Source organism: Conger conger, chromosome 5 (genome assembly GCF_963514075.1).
Source record: "Conger conger chromosome 5, fConCon1.1, whole genome shotgun sequence".
Lineage (NCBI taxonomy): Eukaryota > Metazoa > Chordata > Actinopteri > Anguilliformes > Congridae > Conger > Conger conger.
The window spans coordinates 31,755,793-31,774,539 of record NC_083764.1 but is presented as its reverse complement, the minus strand read 5'-3'; the positions used below and the strand labels follow the sequence as shown (position 1 = coordinate 31,774,539).

Genomic DNA, 18,747 nt, shown 5'->3' with positions numbered 1-18,747 from the left:
GACTGTAGATGGGTCTGAAATTATTGGGGATGTCTGGGGTGAGTCCAGGTTTTTTCAGGATAGGAGTGACGGCAGCAAGCTTAAGCGAGTGAGGGAGATGGCCAGTATTAAGGGGAGACAGGCCTTAACAGGCTATTGTAAATATTGTCAATATTGTTTGGAAGAATAACAGTAAAAAGTTGCATTTATTAACTGCAAAGGATTGGGAGATATTGTCAATTGGTTGTTTATTGTGGAGAAGAGAGCTTTGGGATTACTGGAGCCAGATTGAATGAGTTGAGAGTAGTAGGTAGTGTGGGCAGTACTGAGGGCATCTTTATATTGCTGAATGCGATCATTGTAGGCTTGGATATGTACTGTTAGGTTTGTTTTCTTGCAGAGTCATTCAAGTTGGCGCCTCCGGGATTTTATCTGGCGGAGTTCAGGAGTGTACCAAGGAGCAGAATGTGTAAACGTGACTGTTTTGGTCAGTTGATCAATGACTGAGGAGGTGGAATGGAAATAAGGGATGGGACAAGTCATCAGTTTTAGTAATCGGTTACAATCCCATTTTTTAAACGGTTAATCACATCTTTTTTCTTTTCGTTACTGAATTACTGAGAAATTTAATTGCATTTTCAAACTTTAATTAGGCCCATCTCAATAGTTACATGTCAACATTGTAAATCCGATTATAGTAAATCAGCCTAATTGCCAAATTCAATATTTACATTTGCATTGACATTGTGCAGTGCAACCTCACAGCTGCAGAAATCCCTGTAGTTTCTATGGTCGATTGTGTCTATTTTTTATTTTTTATGCATCTGTTAAAATGATAATTCTTCATGTTTTCATCCTGTGTCCCTGTGGCTTCTGCCTTATAGACTTGATTGTCGTGTAATCTGTAAATATGCTGCTGTGAACAACTTTGTTGCACTCAAAATTCACACAATATTTGACTGATAGAATATAACACCGGGTCTATTTTCCCATAAGCGACTGGTCTAATGATTTTACTTTCCTGCCAATACAGGTCTCTCTACAATTTGATATATTTTTATGCAACGCTAAACTTCTATTTTATATGCCAATGCATTTTATATGGCACGGGACAACCGTGGCGGTGAGATTAAGGTGTCCATTTTTTTTTGAAAGCACTTCACTTTCAATATCTGATGGTTAAATAGCCAAATGATAATGTATTGCTTTATTTATTTTTATGTAGATACCGCACAGTGGAAAGCCAAGTTCAGTTTGCCATTAGTTTGAATTTGCGTGTGAACAAATAAACATGGATGAAGAAACAACAGATTTAAAACACACAAAAAATATTACAATAATACTATAGTAGCCTACTGAAGCATTCAATTCCATGCGGTGTTTGCATTCTTAACCCTCTGAAATGGCCGCCGATTGTTTGTGGACAGCGTATTGTAATATTTGACGCAACATTTGTCCAATGATGTATTGCTTTCTTTATTTGTAGATACAGCAGAGTGGAAAGCTATGTTAAGTTTGTGGGTAGTTTGAATTTGCATGTCAATGAATAAACATGGATCTTCTGCGAACCTTAACAAAACGAGATAACGTTACAATAAGCCATAAGTCAACCAACAGCTACAGAAATTATCTGATAACTCTAATACTGTATCGTTCAATTCCCTGTGGTGCATTTTTTGCATTTTAAACCCCCTGAAATGGCCAGGAAAAAATTACTTATCGGTTATCAATTTTTTATAACCGTTTACGAATCAGTTTCGGATAACCGGTTAACTGTTTAACCATTCACACCCCGAATGGAAATAGGAGAGGTCTTAATGTCTTTCCGGTAAAAACAGCAATACCTACATGGCCATCAGGGCGTGGTTTTTCCAGGTAGCTGTATCCATTGGGTGTAGTCTGGTTCAGTGAGAAATAGTCCATAGGTTTAGGTTTATGTTTATGCCAGGTTTCAGTGAGACCAAGGAAATCCAGGTTGTTGTCTGTTATAAATTCATTTAGAATGAGGCTTTTATTGTTGAGGGAGCAAGTGTTGAAAAAGGGCAGCTTAAAATGTTGATTTTTAAATTAGTTGTGAGAGGTTTGGAAGGGGGCAGAGCTTGGCTGTATTCAAGTGCTGTTTGTTGTGATGATGTAATGAGGAATTCAGACCGTGACAAGACCACAGAGACAGGATGGAGTTAGGAGATGAAGTTATAAACAAACTTGCGTCTGTGTTCCGTAGCATTCCGAAAGTATTCCGAATTCTTCAACAGTGTCCATACAATCCGCAGTGGACTGGCTATTGAGATCCACGGTGAAATAAAGCGGTGGCATGGCTGGAGAGGAAAACATTACCTTGAGGCTAGCGTTAGCTTGTGAACAGAAGCAGGATAGGCAATGGCACAACAACGTGTACCACAGAGGAATCCACATGAAAATCCTGACTGGGAGGACCAGCAACAAGTTGCTGTGCTGGGTAGCCGGGTGTAGTGAATCAAGCCGGAGGGCTTGCCACACCGCGGTTGGGAGATCCCGACAGGTTAGTACAAGGCGGTGGAATGGTGCTAGCTGGCAAAGCAGTGTGCCCAGTTAGTAGGACTGGTTGGTAGGGCATAGCATTTTTTCACAGCTAAAATAACCAACAAATATCATTGCATACATTATGTAGGCTACGAAGCAATGCATTTCAAATACAGGCAAGTAATCAGATTATAGCCAACCTGGTGACAAAAATAGGTTTCTGTAGGCAACGTTGCCCCCAAATTTTTACTGTATGTAATTCACTCCATAAAACAAGAAATTCATGCAAGCATAGAGGAATATACTTAGAAACGGAACCAGAGATGTTCACAAGTCATCAAATGCAAGTCCGAATCCAGTCTCAAGTCTCCAAGCTCGAGTCCGAGTCAAGTCTAAAGTCTCCAGAAGGGTGCAGCCTAAACAGAAGGGTGCAGGCTACAGCAATTTATAATGATTCATATGCTAATTGATGATATAGAAACCAGAAGTGTAGAAGACATATTTTGTATTTGACATCAAGCATGTGACAACTGAGGAAGCAGTAGTATCAGGGGCAAAAAAAGAAGACAGTGGTTATTTCATTTATTTATTCATATATCAATGAACTACCATGCCTTTCTCAAGATGGCCGGAGAAAGGCTTGCCAAATTCTCAGGTCTGGTAGGTAATTGATATATCAATAAATAAGAAAAATAAATCGCCATTCTATTTAAAGCACCATTGTTAAAAAAAGGGGCATGTGCAGAATCGGTTAAAATTTACCAAGGAACACATTGACTGGCCCAAAGAGAAATGGTGTAGCATTCTGTGGACTGATGGGAGCAAAATTGTTCTTTTCGGGTCTAGTGGTCGTCGACAGTATGTCAGATGACCCTTGGGTACTGAATTCAAGCCACAGTACATGGTGAAGACAGTGAAGCATGGTGGCGCAAAAATCATGGGATGGGGATGTTTTTCAAACTACGGTGTTGGGTTCGTATACCAGGGATCACGGATCCGTTTGAATACATCAAAATACTTTAGAGATTATGTTGCCGTATACCGAAGAGGAAATGCCACTGAAATGGGTGCTTCAACAAGACAACAGCCCCAAACACACGAGTAAGCAAGCAAGATCTAGGTTCCAGACAAAAAGGATTGAGGTAACTGAGTGGTCAGCTCAATCCCCCAACCTCAACCCCATTGAAAAGTTTGTGGGGTGACATTAAAAATACAGTTTCTGAAGCAAAACTCAAACATTCACAGGAACTGTGGAATGTAGTTTGGTCATCCTGGGCTCAAATACATGTTTCTAGGTGCCAGAAGCTGGTTGACTCACAGCAAACTGTTTTTTGAAAACTGCTGCGCATCACAGACAAAAGTTCACAGACATCCGCAGAACCTTGGTAACCACTACCCCTCTCTCTGTGTCCCTCCCCCCTCTAGGTCCATCCCTTCCTTTTCTACTTTCTCCCCTCCTGCTCTCCCACCACCCTACAATCTGTGCCCTTGACCCAATCCCCTCTTCTCTCCTCCAGACGATCACACCTGACATTCTCCCTTGCCAACTCCTCCCTGTCTTCTGGCTGTTTTCCAACATCCTCCAAGAGGGCTCACATCAACCCGCTGCTGAAAAAGCCCACCCTGGATCCTTCCATCACCCAGAACTACTACTTTGAGTATCTCTTCTTCCTTTTCTATCAAAAACAACCAAAGCTGCTGCTTCTAATCAACTTTCTTCTTTCTTTTCTAAGAACAACTTGCTAGACCCCCATCAGTCTGGCTTCAGATCTGGCCACTCAATGGAGACCGCACTCCTGTCCTGTCTTCATTCTTCTAGATCTCTCTGTTGCCTTTCACACTGTGGATCACTCCATCCTCCTGTCCTCCCTGTCAGCAACGAGGATCCGTGGAACAGCCCTGAACTGGATCGAGTCCTACCTCTCTGGTCACTTCTTCCAGGTTGCCTGAGCTGGTACAGTATCGACACCTCGGCCCCTTGCCACAGGAGTTCCCCAGGGCACCGTCCTAGGCCCCCTTCTTTTCTCTTTACCCTCATTCCCTTGGCCCTGTTATCACTGCTCATGGTCTATCCTACCACTGCTGTGCAGACGATACCAAACTCTTCATCTCATTCCCACCATCTGACACACAGGTTTCAGCCCGTATCTCTGCTTGCCCGAGTGACATACAGAACCACCATCTAAAGCACAACCCAGGTAAGACTGAAATGCCATTACCTCTCCCCAGCTGGATCTCTCCATTTCCCAAGGGGATACCTCACAGACGCCATCACCCTGTGCAAGTAACCTCAGCGTGGTGATGGACAGCAGACTGTACCTCTCCGAGAACATTGTGGCTGTATAGGTTCGTCCTATACAACATCCGGAGAATCCACCCCTTTCTCACCCCCTACTTGACCAAGTTCCTGGTCCAAGCGATGGTTTTGCCCTGCCTGGACTACTAAACTAGATTACTAGATTACTAGATTACTTTGGCAAGTTAAGTATGGTATAACTTATTCATGCAATTACCAAACCAGCCAATCACATAGCAGCAGTGCAATGCATAGAACCATGCAGATGCGGGTCAGGAGCTTCAGTTAATGTTTACATCAACCATTAGAATGCTGGGATTTTCATGCACAACAGTCTCTAGATTTTAATCAAGAGCAAAAAAAAAAAGCATCTCAGAATGCACAAGTTGAACCTTGAGGCAGATGGGCTACAACAGCAGAAGACCACATCGGGTTCCACTTCTGTCAGAAGAATAGAGAGCTGCAGTGCAGTGAATCCAATAGAACACCATTGGGATGTTATAGAACAAAAGATTCGCAGCATGCACATGCAGTTGACGAATCTGCAGAAATTGCGTGATACAATAATGTCAACTTGGAACATACTCTCAAAGGAAGGTTTTCAACATCTTGTGGAATACAGAGGGAGCAATAATTATTTGATCCCTTGCTGATTTTGTAGGTTTGCCCACTTACAAAGAATGGAACTGTGTAGAATTTTAATCATTGGTACATTTTAACATTGAGAGACAGAATCTCACAAAATAATCCACAATAGCAACATCATATAAATTTAATATCAGATTTTCACATGAAATAAGTATTTGATCCATAAAACAATAGGACTTAATACTTGGTGGAGAAACCTTTGTTGGCAACACAGAGGTCAGATGGTTTGTTGTAGTTTTTCACCAGGCCTGCAGAGACCTTGGGAGGGATTTTGGTCCACTCCTCTTTGCAGATCCTCTCTAAATCCTTAAGGTTCCGAGGCTGTCGCTTGGCAACTCAAAGTTTCAGCTCCCTCCACAGATTTTCGATGGGATTTAGGTCTGGAGACTGGCTAGGCCACTCCAGGACCTTAATATGCTTCTTTTTGAGCCACTGCTTTGTTGCCTTGGCCGTATGTTTTGGGTCATTGTCATGTTGGAAGACCAATCCACGACCCATTTTCAGTGCTCTCACTGAGGGAAGGAGGTTGTCACCCAACATTTCCTGGAACATGGCCCCATTCATCCTCCCCTCGATACGGTGAAGTCGTCCTGTCCCCTTAGCTGAGAAACACCCCCAAAGCACAAGGTTTCCACCTCCATGCTTCACAGTGGGGATGGTGTTCTTGGGGTTGTACTCAGCATTTCTCTTCCTCCAAACACGGCGAGTTGAGTTGATGCCAAATAGCTCTATTTTGGTCTCATCCTCTGGATCATCCAGGTGTTCTTTGGCAAACTTCAGACGGGCCTGTACATGTGCCTTCTTCAGCAGAGGAACCTTGCGCGGGCAGCAGGATTTTAATCCTTCACGGTGTAGTGCGTTACTCATGGTTCTCTTCGCGACTGTGGTTCCTATTGCCTTCAGGTCATTAACAAGCTCCTCCTGTGTAGTACTGGGCTGATCCCTGACCATTCTCATGATCACTGATATCCCACGAGGCAAGATCTTGCGTGGAGCCCCAGACCGAGGGAGATTGGCGGTGACTTTAGTCCCTGATGTCCTTAGACAGCTCCTTTGTCTTGGCCATGGTGGAAACGTTGGAATCTGATTGATTGTGTGGCCAGGTGTCTTTTATACAGCTACATAACGATGTAACAAGTTGACACAGGAGTTCTGGGTAATGAGTTGAGATTAGGAGTGCTTCTTAATGGAAAACGAACTGGTCTGTGGGAGCCAGAATTATTGCTGATTGGTAGGGGATCAAATACTTATTTCATGCAAAAATACGATAATACATTTATAAAATGTATATGATGTTGTTATTGTGTATTATTTTGTGATATTCTGTCTCTCAATGTTAAAATGTACCTATGATTAAATTCTACACAGTTCCATTCTTTGTAAGTGGGCAAACCTACAAAATCAGCAAGGGATTAAATCATTATTGCTCCCACTGTACATGCCACAAAGAATTCAGCTGTTTTGAGAGCAAAGGGAGGCCCCACACAGTATTTGTTCCTAATAAAGTGCTCAGTGAGTGTACCTTGGACCCTTGATGGCCTAAAGCCATTTTGCAACCAAATGTATTCCATACTGTGTCAGCGCAATTTAGATGTAAATCTGTTTCCACCCCCCAATTCCCATAAAGAGTCAAATGCAAAGATAGTCCTTCGACCCAACCCTAAGGGATACCTTTTGTTTAGTGAAGTGATTTCGGACATGCTGGGGTCAGTGTTAATTTAAACCAATGAGGCTCCTGCTGGTCGACATTTCTTTTTCTTTTTCACTCATTGCAGTGCTGGAAAATATGCACACATGTAACCTGCTAGTTGGCACACTTCCATTTGTTACTATATCTTGATAATAAAAGATAAAGGAGGTAAATTCATCCAAGTGCTTGTTTTCAGGATGAACAATAATGACTAAGCTATGTTTTAAAAGTGGCAAATGGTGACACAGTAAGAAAAAAGCAAGAAGCATTTAATTTTATAATCGAATCATAGCACCCTGAATGGAAATCCAACCAAATCAGAGATTCCTATACCACAACCTCCACTCAACACTTACATCTCTCTCTTGTGGTTGAAGTCGACAGCATACACAATCTCCTCTTCCCCATCCTTCACAATCTTCCAGATGGTTCCACCAATCATGTGACCTGCAGGGAGTGGGGTGATGGACAGGCCATGCCCTTTCCCTGCGAAAGCAGACAGTTCTGCTCAATACAATCTGGCACTGTTTTGTAAGACAGCCAAAGAAAATGCCATTTCAAAAAGCAACCATTAAGCTGACAAACAGCATTTGACGTTTTTCAGCATTCTTACCTTTCAAATTGACAATCTGAGAGTATTTCAGCTGCTGTATTTTGTCAAATGCAGAATCCACGTCATCCAGGGTGAACAAGGTGAAGTCCTCAGTATTGTGACGAGACTGAAGAAACATCGGACATAATGGTGAAGTCAAACATTTTCATTGCCATATAACCGCCCCACATCCTTTTCCTCCGCCCTCCATTTTCTGAATATTGCCAAAGAAATGTTGGATTCAGCTCCCAGAAACATGTCCTGCTGTAGGATTATGTTCGCCCCCTGTTACTTCTAGTTCAAGTTTGTCAAGCATACCTGGAGACAACCCAAATTACATTTGGCAAATGGCTCTTGTTACAATGGATGATAAAATTTTGGATACAGATTCTGAACCATTCCTCTATACATATTCCTCTTGCAAGATTCTTCAAATTCTTAGGATTTGTGCTTATCAAACTGCCCTCTTCAGTTCAACCCACAGGTTTTTGATTGGATTGAGCTCTGCTGTGCGAGACAGCCACTGGAAAACATAGATTTTGTTGCAACAAAATCTTAAATGCAACAAATGTCGGACAGCTGGATTCGAACCGGTGCTTTTGGTCATTGTCTTGCTGGAAAGTCCACCAACAGCAAAGTCTCGGCCTACAACCAGATTGTCAGCCAAACTTGCCCGATACCCACCATCAAATTTCACCATGGATATAACAGATCTCCTTTCATGCACTTCTGTGACAATGCCAAACATGCCAATGCTATATCTCATTTGGTCATTTAAAGTATGATTGAACAAAGGTGCTATGGTCAGATGAGACCAAATAGAACATTTATACTGTCAGATACAACACTGGTGCATAAAAGGAGATGCACACCATACCCACAGAGAAATTTGGTGGTGGGTCAGTGATCTTTTGGGGCTGTTTTAATTCCAGAGGTCCAGGGGAACTGGTTAAAACCAATGGTGTGCATTAGTGTTCTGCAGTGGGTTGGTTGCATTTTCTCCTGGATTAGTTAAGTATTATTTGTTTGCTTGCCGTTTCGAAATTCAGTTAAGTTGACATTATAGTGTTCTGCTGTGTATTTGTTTGTTTGTTTGTTAGCTAATACAAGTGGTGTTTATTTAGATTACAGTGAAACTGGGTTAGGTGTTTGTTTCTCTCAGGTGAGCTAGGCTATTAAGTTAGGCTATTGTTTTTACTGGCTGGCATGCCACAGCTTTTGTTGTAGGATGAGCCAATAGTTGGGCACCCTGCTCAGGGTATAATTACTGGCACACCTGAACTCACTTCAGTGTGCATTAGTGTTCTGCAGTGGGTTGGTAGCATTTTCTGTATTCAGCGTCAGTGTTATTTAAGCAGTTGTGTAGCGCACCAGTGGCAGCTGTGTGCGGCAGCCTCGGCTACTTGCCTCGGCATACGAAGTCGCAGGTGTACAAAGTCGGGGGTGTCTATCTACGGGTGTCCATCCAGGCTGTCTGAGAGCCTGATGAGTGTTTTTGTTTTCGCTGCCTGCCCTCATTTCACTACGTTTTATCCCTCTTGTCCTCCCTAGTTCCCTCCATGTGTTTCCTTCCCATCCCTGTCCTCTCTCCTCTCCCCAGGTCCCAGTCAGGTAGGAGGTTCGCCTCCCGCCAACATGGGCAGAATATCTCTAACCTCATCTTCCCTCCCAGATCCGCTGGTATTGATCTCTGTGTGGCTGGTGGCCTCTGGAACTGCCAGTCCGCCGTCCAGAAAGCAGACTTCATATCTGCCTATGCCTCCCACCTCAACCTTGACTTTCTTGCTTTAACTGAAACGTGGCTCTCACCAGAAAACACGGCCACCCCGACTGTCCTTTCCTCTGCCTTCTCTTTTTCCCCACACACCCAGAACCTCTGGCAGAGGAGGTGGCACAGGTCTCCTAATCTCATCCTCATGGAGATCTAGTGTCTTCTCCTCATCCCTCTCCTTCTCCTCTTTTGAATTTCATGCGGTTTCTGTTACTTTGCCGAGCAAACTGTTGTCCCCCCCGGGTCCTCTGGGGAACTTCTTGGCGGCCGCCTCTAATCCCCGCAAACTGTTTTCAACTTTCTCCTCTCTTCTGCCCCCCCCCCCCCCCCACATCACTTACACCTGATGACTTTGTCTCCTTCTTTGAAAAGAAGGTCGATGCTATTCGCAATTCCTTCTCCCAACCCTCCACCCCTGCTGACCCTCCTACCTCCCCAACTCTCTCTGACGCCGACACACTGAAACTCCTTACATCCCACTGACCGACCACCTGTCCTCTTGACCCCATCCCCTCTCCCCTCCTACAATCTATATCCGATGACATTCTCCCTTTTCTCTCCTCTCTAATCAACACCTCCCTCTCTTCCGGCACCATGCCGTCTTCCCTGAAGAGGGCCAGAGTCACTCCCCTGCTCAAAAAACCTACTCTTGACCCCTCTGCCCTGAACAACTACCGGCCTGTCTCTCTTCTTCCCTTTCTCGCTAAAACTCTGGAACGGGCGGTCTGCTCCCAACTGTCCACTTATCTTCTCCAGAACAATCTCCATGACCCCAACCAGTCTGGCTTCAAGAGTGGCCGCTCCACTGAGACCGCCCTGCTCGCGGTCACTGAGGCACTCCACTCTGCTAAAGCCAAATCCCTCTCCTCTGTCCTCATCTTCCTCGACCTGGCGGCCGCCTTCGATACAGTCAACTATGAGATTCTGCTCTCATCGTTGATTGGGATGGGTGTCACAGGTTCTGCACTCGCTTGGTTTTCCTCCTACCTCTCTGGTCGCTCCTACCAGGTGACTTGGAGGGGCTCAGTCTCCGACCCTCACCCCCTACGAACTGGAGTCCCGCAGGGCTCAGTTCTTGGGCCTCGCCTCTCCTCTTCTCGCTATACACCATGTCTCTTGGTTCTGTTATCTCTTCCCATGGCTTTTCTTATCATTCTTACGCTGATGACACCCAACTCTTCATTTCCTTCCCCCCCCGACACCCAAGTCACCACACGGATCTCTGCCTGCTTGGCTGATATCTCTGCGTGGATGACTTCCCACCACCTGAAGCTCAACCTTGCCAGAACTGAGCTTCTCTACATCCCTGCTAAGTCCTCTCCGTCAATCGACCTCTCATTGACGGTTGAGGACTTTGTAGTTTCCTCCTCCCGTACAGCAAAGAATCTTGGGGTGACTCTTGATAACTGCCTCACCCTGGCTCCACAAGTATCCTCCACTGCCAGAACCTGCAGGTTCTTTCTGTATAATATACGCCGTATCCGTCATCTCCTGACGGAGAAAGCCACCCAGCTCCTAGTCCTGGCGCTCGTCATTTCCCGCCTGGATTACTGCAACTACCTCCTAGCCGGTCTCCCAGCATGTGCCATCAAGCCTCTCCAGCTCGTCCAGAATGCTGCAGCCCGCCTGATCACCAGTCAGCCCAGGTCGGCTCATGTCACCCCGCTTCTCATTGGCCTCCACTGGCTTCCTATTGCCGCACGCATCCGTTTCAAGGCCCTAGTGTTGGCGTTTCTGGCTGCCAAGGGGACTGCCCCACCTTACTTACAATCCTTGATCACTCCCTACTCCCCAGCTAGACCACTCCGGTCTGCCAGCTCTGGTCACCTTATGGTTCCTTCTCTACGTGCACCTGGCGGTCGAGCTGCACGTTCACGCCTGTTTTCCGTTCTGGTTCCTCAGTGGTGGAATGACTTGCCTACCACTGTCAGAACAGCAGAATCCCTCCCCCTATTTCAACGCAGACTGAAAACCCACCTTTTCAAACTCTCCTGATTTCCCCTGCCCCTCCTTTCTGATATCCCTATCCTTGTCTAACCCCCCCCCCCCCCCAAAAAATGTTTTATTAAATAAAATAAAAAAAATTCCACTTATGATGACGACTATGTTTAGAACAGCATTTCATGTGTATTTTGCTAGTTCTGGATGTGATGCTTTGACTTATGGTAGAACCTATGCACTTGTAAGTCGCTTTGGATTAAAAGAGTCTGCCAAATGACAAAAATGTAAAAGTAAATGTAAATGGTATAATGGATTCCACCTACCGCAAGGCTGAGACTTGGCTAAAGGACCCAAAGAATACTTCACAATCCACAGAGAAATGGTACTGTGACAACAAAATCTATGTCCTGCAGTGGCCATCTTTTACATTACATTACATTATTGGCATTTGGCAGACGCTCTTATCCAGAGCGACGTACAGTTGAATAGACTAAGCAGGAGACAATCCTCCCCTGGAGCAATGCAGGGTTAAGGGCCTTGCTCAAGGGCCCAACAGCTGTACAGATCTTATTGTGGCTACACAATCTTAAAACCTGGACCTCAATCGAATAAAAAACCTGTGTACTCCAGACCGTTAGGGGTTAGAGTCTTCAAATATTTGACTAGACACACACTTCTAAAACATTCTAACAGCAAGCCCAGTAATTATTTTGTATTAATAATCCACACATGGTTCACATTGCCATCTGGTGGTTATTTAAATGACCTACACTACAAAGCATGGAAAGAATGACATGGCAACATAAAAGTTCCATGTGAATGTACTTAGAGATGTAAATTTTTCTTAAGAATGCAGCCCCAAACCAAAAAACATTTTAGCCATTGTAGTGTATCCTTAATTTCTTTTGAAAGTCTAATGAAAACAGATCAATGTGATGTGCTGAGCTGTTGTTATTGTGTGCTATGACCTGGTAAATGCCAGTAATTAAGAATTCTGTCAAAAAAATGTATAGCCCATGAATAACCTATAAACCCATTGTAACATATCCTTGATTTTTTTTTGCTTGTAAATTCAAAATTGTGTTGAATTTCTGCAGGACATGAAATATCTGAGCCAATAATTTGGGGGGGGGGGGGGGGGGGGGGGGGGTTCGCCATAAACTATTAGAGAATAATTAGATGCACATCGCTACATGCAGTTATCTTTGCCAGAGGTGAATGCACCAAGCAATAATTTTTGAACCTTGATTTTGGTTAAATCTATTTTAAATGTTTTATTCTACGTGTTTCAAGGTACACTGTCACTTTTCTCACTAGGGTTTATTGGGATTAAATGCTTAAATTATGTGTGTAGGCATTTTTACATTTACCATGTTTTGCTTGAATCTCCAGTCTGTGTTAGCCAGAAGGTAACGGGTGCTGAAACCCCACCCTTGAACACAGAGACTGGTTTATGGATGGCCACCCATCCAGGTGACCACATGACACTCCCAGGAAAATACAGAATACAAATATCACGGAACCTAACTTGGCTAGCCCGAGCGATATGACGGACGGCTCTAACTTCGTCGAGGTCGAAGACAAGCTCAATTTTGACAAAGAAATACAATCTTACAGTTTTGAACTGGAATTTACAGAATTGCATGAGCGAGAGAGACTGACAGCCAAAGACAAGGCAGCTGAAGCGAAGAGCTCTAACCGCTTATCGTGGGCTATTTGAATGGGTACTCCATGGTGAACGACTAAGGAAAGGTGAAAGGGTGGCGCTGCTATCGTGTGAAGTCTCTGCAGCACATCAAAGATACCCTTCTCCCAATGGTCAATTTAGGATTTCTGGACATAAAGATAAGCTGTCAGACATGCAAGAAAGCTGTTCGCTACGGCTGCCTTATCTTCCACTGTCCGTCTATCTCGCTAACGCAATTCTTCCTCTTGAAAATTCCGGCTCAAAATTGTAAGGTTAAATTTTTTCGTCAAAATCGGAAAGCTCAGCCTCTAAGGGCACGGCTCCACTACAGCCATCAACGTCAGCAATCGCAATCATTGGATGCTGAGGAAACAAATCCAGCAGCTCTACTGTAGCCATCGCGTCACGTTCGATGGCAGCGTCAAAGTTAGAGAATCACTGAGGTTCATATCTCGATGGTTGACACGTGCATTCATTCCCATGAGATAACATTTCTTGCATGTTTGTGAACAATCACTCTCCTGTGGGGCGTGTTCTCACTGCTCTTTCTGCGTTTTCAGCTGGAAGGCTATTACTACTGGTGACCAAAATGCCTAAATTGAGCTAAATGGTTTTCACACGCAATTGTGTCTATTGTCTGTCACACCAATGTATTTCACTGTTGAAGTTTCCGCTGCATAACAAAAAATAAAACAATCCTGAAATAATATAAATGTACTTCCTAGCTGCTTTTTAGGCGTTTAAAGTCAACACGCAATGGATTTTTGAATTGGCTAGAAATAAATTCAATAATCAGTTTTTTGTTAGTTTTGTTAGGCATTGATTGTGACAAAACTAAGAAACAGTAACATGACTGATATGTTCATAACACTTGTGAATACGTAATAATCTGTTTTTAGTTATTCTACCGCATTGAAGTTCCGTGATCCTGCCCTCCCCACGGAAATGCTGGGTCCGTAACAGGCACTTGTGAGCAGTGTCACTTGGGTTACAACACCCTATGATACAGCGGTCCCTGATTGAGTGAGTAAAGAAGTGAGTCCAATCGGTATATTTTTTAATGTACACATTTCTTATTTATAGCATATGAATATGAACAGTGTAGGTCTAAATTAACAACATGAAGATTTATGAAATGAACCCCCCAACTGAGGTTCAACAAAAAGTGAATGGCAAAAATGTGAAAAACTTGGGTTTTGTTACCAGTTAAGCTAGAGTATTAGCTGAGCTTTCAAAAATGCATTTCTCTGTGACAATATAGACAGTGAGAAAATGAAAAGGTAGGAAACTGAAAATCTGTTATTAGTATCAGACACACTTGCCGTCATCTCACCTGGTATAAGTCGTACATGAACATCTGTCCCATCTTGTACACAGGAATAGTGGCGTAAATGGTGCAGTTTAGGCCTAGTTTCCCTACAGCATACGGCAAAGCACCAAGGTGCAGGGGATCAGGGTGGGAGAGGAGGACTGCGTCCACCTGATGAACATGCCTGTAGAGACCATCAGATCAGATGTCAGTCCTGACAACACAGTATTTCAAATGCAAAAGGTTAACTAAAACCTGGGGCACACTATAGGACTTTTCAAAATCCTAACCGATGTCAAAAATGTGGGACGCCAGACATGAGGACAGATTTCACTGTTTTTTTTGTCTTTCAGTTGTCAGATCGCGCACACACACTCAAGGATTCGGCCAAGATGGAGCATCACGCAATTAATGCTTTCATTCATAATCAATCAGTCATATGTTACACAAGCTGGAATCTCACAGAAGCTCACTTGAGTGATCAAAGTTGGCTCCCATTCGGGTGACACTGGATAAGAGCAGTCGTCGGGCAGTTGCCGATTCGATCCCCGCCCTGGGTGTGTCAAAGTGTCCCAGAGCAAGACACCTGACACCTAACCCCTCAATGCTCCTGACGAGCTGGTTGGTGCCTTGCATGGCAGCCAATCGTTGTTGGAGTGTGAATTGGTGAATGAGAAGCATCAATTGTACAGGGCTTTGGATAAAGGCGCTATATAAATGCCACCCATTTACCATTGGCTATTGTGTTTCTGTTCAAAATCCCATCACTGTTCCCCTAACACTAGTGTTTGGTATTTCAGGTATTGGGACAACCTGAATTTGGATGGGATAAAGACAGCTGTAGGAAAGAAAGCCACCAGAAAATTCAAATTCACACAATGGAAAATACACTTGTGGGAACCGTGCATATTTAACACAAATCCACACAGAGAAAGAGAAGGGGAAGGATAATGAGCATCTAGAGGATGCTTGATAAGAAATACCTTTTTATTGCATCGATGATGTCTAGAGAGAAGCTCTCATCCCAACCGCAGTCAAGTAAGAAGCGGAACTCATCCACCTGTAACAGGTAGCAAAGCGCAGATTCTTCCTGCACACCTGAGAGGGCAGTCAGCTTGATAATGGACGTCATTCTCACCTACTCAATTGCCGCAGACGCTTCACACTGGAATAACAGACAACATTTTTTTTTTTTTTTATATAAATATGACCATTCTGTTGCACGTCTTTACACACCCAATAGGAAATGTGTGTCTGCAGGAAGTAAATGAGCATTTATTTCCCACAAAATAAGCCTTGCTTGATTTAAAGTAAAAATGAAAAAAATATTACTCTACAAACATACAATATTTGTGTAGATTGTGCTAGGTAGTTTAGTGTTTCTCAAACTTAAGTCCTGGATGACTACTGTGTACGTTGGTTTTTGTTCCAACCACCGATTTTCACAGGTTGTTCATTTTTCTCACTTTGTGTTTTAAGGGATTATTTGACCTCTTAAACCTCATTGTGAGAAAAAGAAATGCATACACATACCATGAAGAATAAAAGTCCCATATTGGCATTGTGCTTCTTGTGCTATATTGCAAAGATTACATAGTGGTTTTAAAAAAAGGTTTAATTAATCAAGGAAAACGGTAGTTAATCAGTAAGCTCCTAATTGTGAAAGTTAGAAAATGAACAATTCAACAACAAAGCAAATGATAATGAACCAATCCTGCATTGTGTTAATAGGTTTAAGGGAAAAAATAATGTAAGAAATTGAGCACATTCATTCAGCTACCTTAATTGAGAATTAGATTCAATTGAACAAAAGCCAGGATGCAGTTTGAAAATCACTGGGTGTTTCTCAATACCAAGAACGAAAGTCCGGACTTCGTTCTTGTGAAGTACATCCTTATAGGAGACCGCACTTCCAAGAACACAAGGACAGAGGACTGTTACACTGCAGTCCGTAAATATTTTGGAGAGTGGCACAATTTATGTTCTTTTGGCTCTGTAATCCAGATATGAAATGAAATAATGAATAGGTTAAAGTGCAGACTTTTTCCATATTGGGCTATCCATGTAGGAACTGCCTACCTTTTTAAACAAAGCAATTGGACAGCTGGCTTCTCAACTTCTCTCATTAGTCAGGTGTATTTTATCACTTCCTTACTGCAGGTATAAGAAAGTTGTTCAGAGTCTTGATTATAGGCTTTTAATTGCCTTTGTAGTCGTTTCTGATCTGTTGGACAGCGTTTTTGATCTGTTGGACAGGTGGATAGGTGTCTCCGTTTCTCATTTCTCAGCCTCATAACAGCTTCCTTGACTGTCAGACTCCAAGAAAAAGCTTAGAATCAAGACTAGATGCTGAAAGCTTTCTTAGGCCTGCACTAAGGAAGGAAGCCTACACTTTGTCTACATGTTGTCTTGTAATAGAAAAATAAAAACTGAGCAAAGTTCCTTCATCAGATCATTAACTTTGCTCCGACAGTTTTTATTTATACATTTATAAAATACATTTTTCTGATTATAGTGTTGTCCTTAAGCCTCATCACTACATGTTCATGTCCATGGACTAGGCACCTTCTAGGCTACATATTTTTATCTGAACTTTCCTAAAGAAAGCACAGATTCTCAATATGTCTATAGTTGGTTACCCCAAACCATATTAAAGCTACCCAACAAATAAATTACAGGGTAGTTGGGAACGGCCCATTTTTGTAGAGGTAGCATATCACAAGCAACAATTACAGTACTGTGCAAAAGTTTTAGGCAGGTGTGAAAAATACTGTAAAGTAAGAATGTAGAAATAGAAATATTACTTTATTTTTTATCAATTAACAAACTGCATGAACAGAAGAAGTGAGTGAACAGAAGAAAAATCTAAATCTAAATCAAATCAATATTTGGTGTGACCACCCTTTGCCTTCAAACCAGCATCAATTCTTCTGGGTCCACTTGCACAAAGTCAAGGATTCTGTAGGCATATAGTCAGGTGTCTAACCAATTGTACTCAACGGGAGCTAATGATCATCACTTTAATATATAGGTTGAAACACAATCATTAACTGAAACAGAAACAGCTGTGTAGGAGGGTTAAAGCTGGGTGAGGAACAGCCAAGCTCTGCTTCCAAGGTGAGGTTGTTGAAGACAGTTTAATGTCAGAAGACATACACCATGGCAAGACTAAGCACAGCAACAAGACAAGGTAGTTATACTGCATCAGAAAGGTATCTCCCAGGCAGAAATTTCAAGGCAGACAGGGGTTTCCAGGTGTGCTGTCCAAGCTCTGTTGAAGAAGCACAAAGAAACAGGCAACGTTGAGGACCGTAGATGCAGTGGTCGGCCAAGGAAACTTAGTGCAGCAGATGAAAGACACATCATGCTTACTTCCCTTCGCAATCGGAAGATGTCCAGCAGTGCCATCAGCTCAGAATTGGCAGAAAGCAGTGGTACCCAGGTACACTCATGTACTGTGCTGAGAATTCTTCAGAAGTGGTCTTCATGGAAGAATTGCAGCCAAAAAGCCATACCTCCAATGTGGAAACAAGGCCAAGCAACTCAACTATGCATGAAAACACAGGAACTGGGGTGCAGAAACATGGCAGCAGGTTCTCTGGACTGAAAAGCAGAAGGCAGTTTGTTCGCCGAAGGGCTGGAGAGCAGTACAAGAATGAGTGTCTGCAGGCAATAGTGAAGTTGGGGATTTGATGGTCTCAGGCAGTACAGGCAGATACTTATCCATCATGCAATACCATCAGGGAGGCGTCTGATTGGCCCAAATTTATTCTGCAGCAGGACAACGACCCCAAACATACAGCCAATGTCACTAAGAACCATCTTCAGCGTAAAGAAGAACAAGGAGTCCTGGAAGTGATGGTATGGCACCCACAGAGCCCTGATCTCAACATAATTGAGACTGTCTGGGATTACATGGAGAGACAGGAGCATTCGAGGCTGCCTAAATCCACAGAAGAACTGTGGCTAGTTCTCCAAGATGTTTGGAACAACCTACCTGCCGAGTGCAAAACTGTGTGCAAGTATACCTAGAAGAATTAATGCTGTTTTGAAGGCAAAGGGTGGTCACACTAAATATTGATTTGATTTAGATTTTTCTTCTGTTCATTCACTCCGTCTGTTCATGTATTTTGTTATTTGATCAAAATAAACGATTCATATTTCTGTTTTTGAAAGCATTCTTATTTTACAGCATTTTTTCCCCACACTTGCCGGAAACTTTTGCACAGTACTGTACATCTCAAATGCATACAACAGCCTTCTCCATAGTCCCCGGGTGTTTCTCAATATATGTTCTTGTTCGCTCTCATTCTCATGAATTTCATCTTTCAT

At 43.1% G+C, this 18,747-nt stretch overlaps 1 protein-coding gene across 1 annotated transcript in view; it reads right to left on the bottom strand.

Annotated features, from left to right (window-relative positions):
* Positions 1-18,747, bottom strand: part of cpsf2 (cleavage and polyadenylation specific factor 2) — a 60,098-nt gene that overhangs the window by 36,166 nt on the left and 5,185 nt on the right. The window contains exons 2-5 of the mRNA XM_061242375.1: positions 15,399-15,580; positions 14,440-14,599; positions 7,729-7,834; positions 7,472-7,601 (exon numbers count right to left, since the gene is read on the bottom strand). Coding sequence (XP_061098359.1) covers positions 7,472-7,601; positions 7,729-7,834; positions 14,440-14,599; positions 15,399-15,547 — 545 coding nt within the window. The 5' untranslated portion in view covers positions 15,548-15,580. The remainder of the gene's footprint in view (positions 1-7,471; positions 7,602-7,728; positions 7,835-14,439; positions 14,600-15,398; positions 15,581-18,747) is intronic.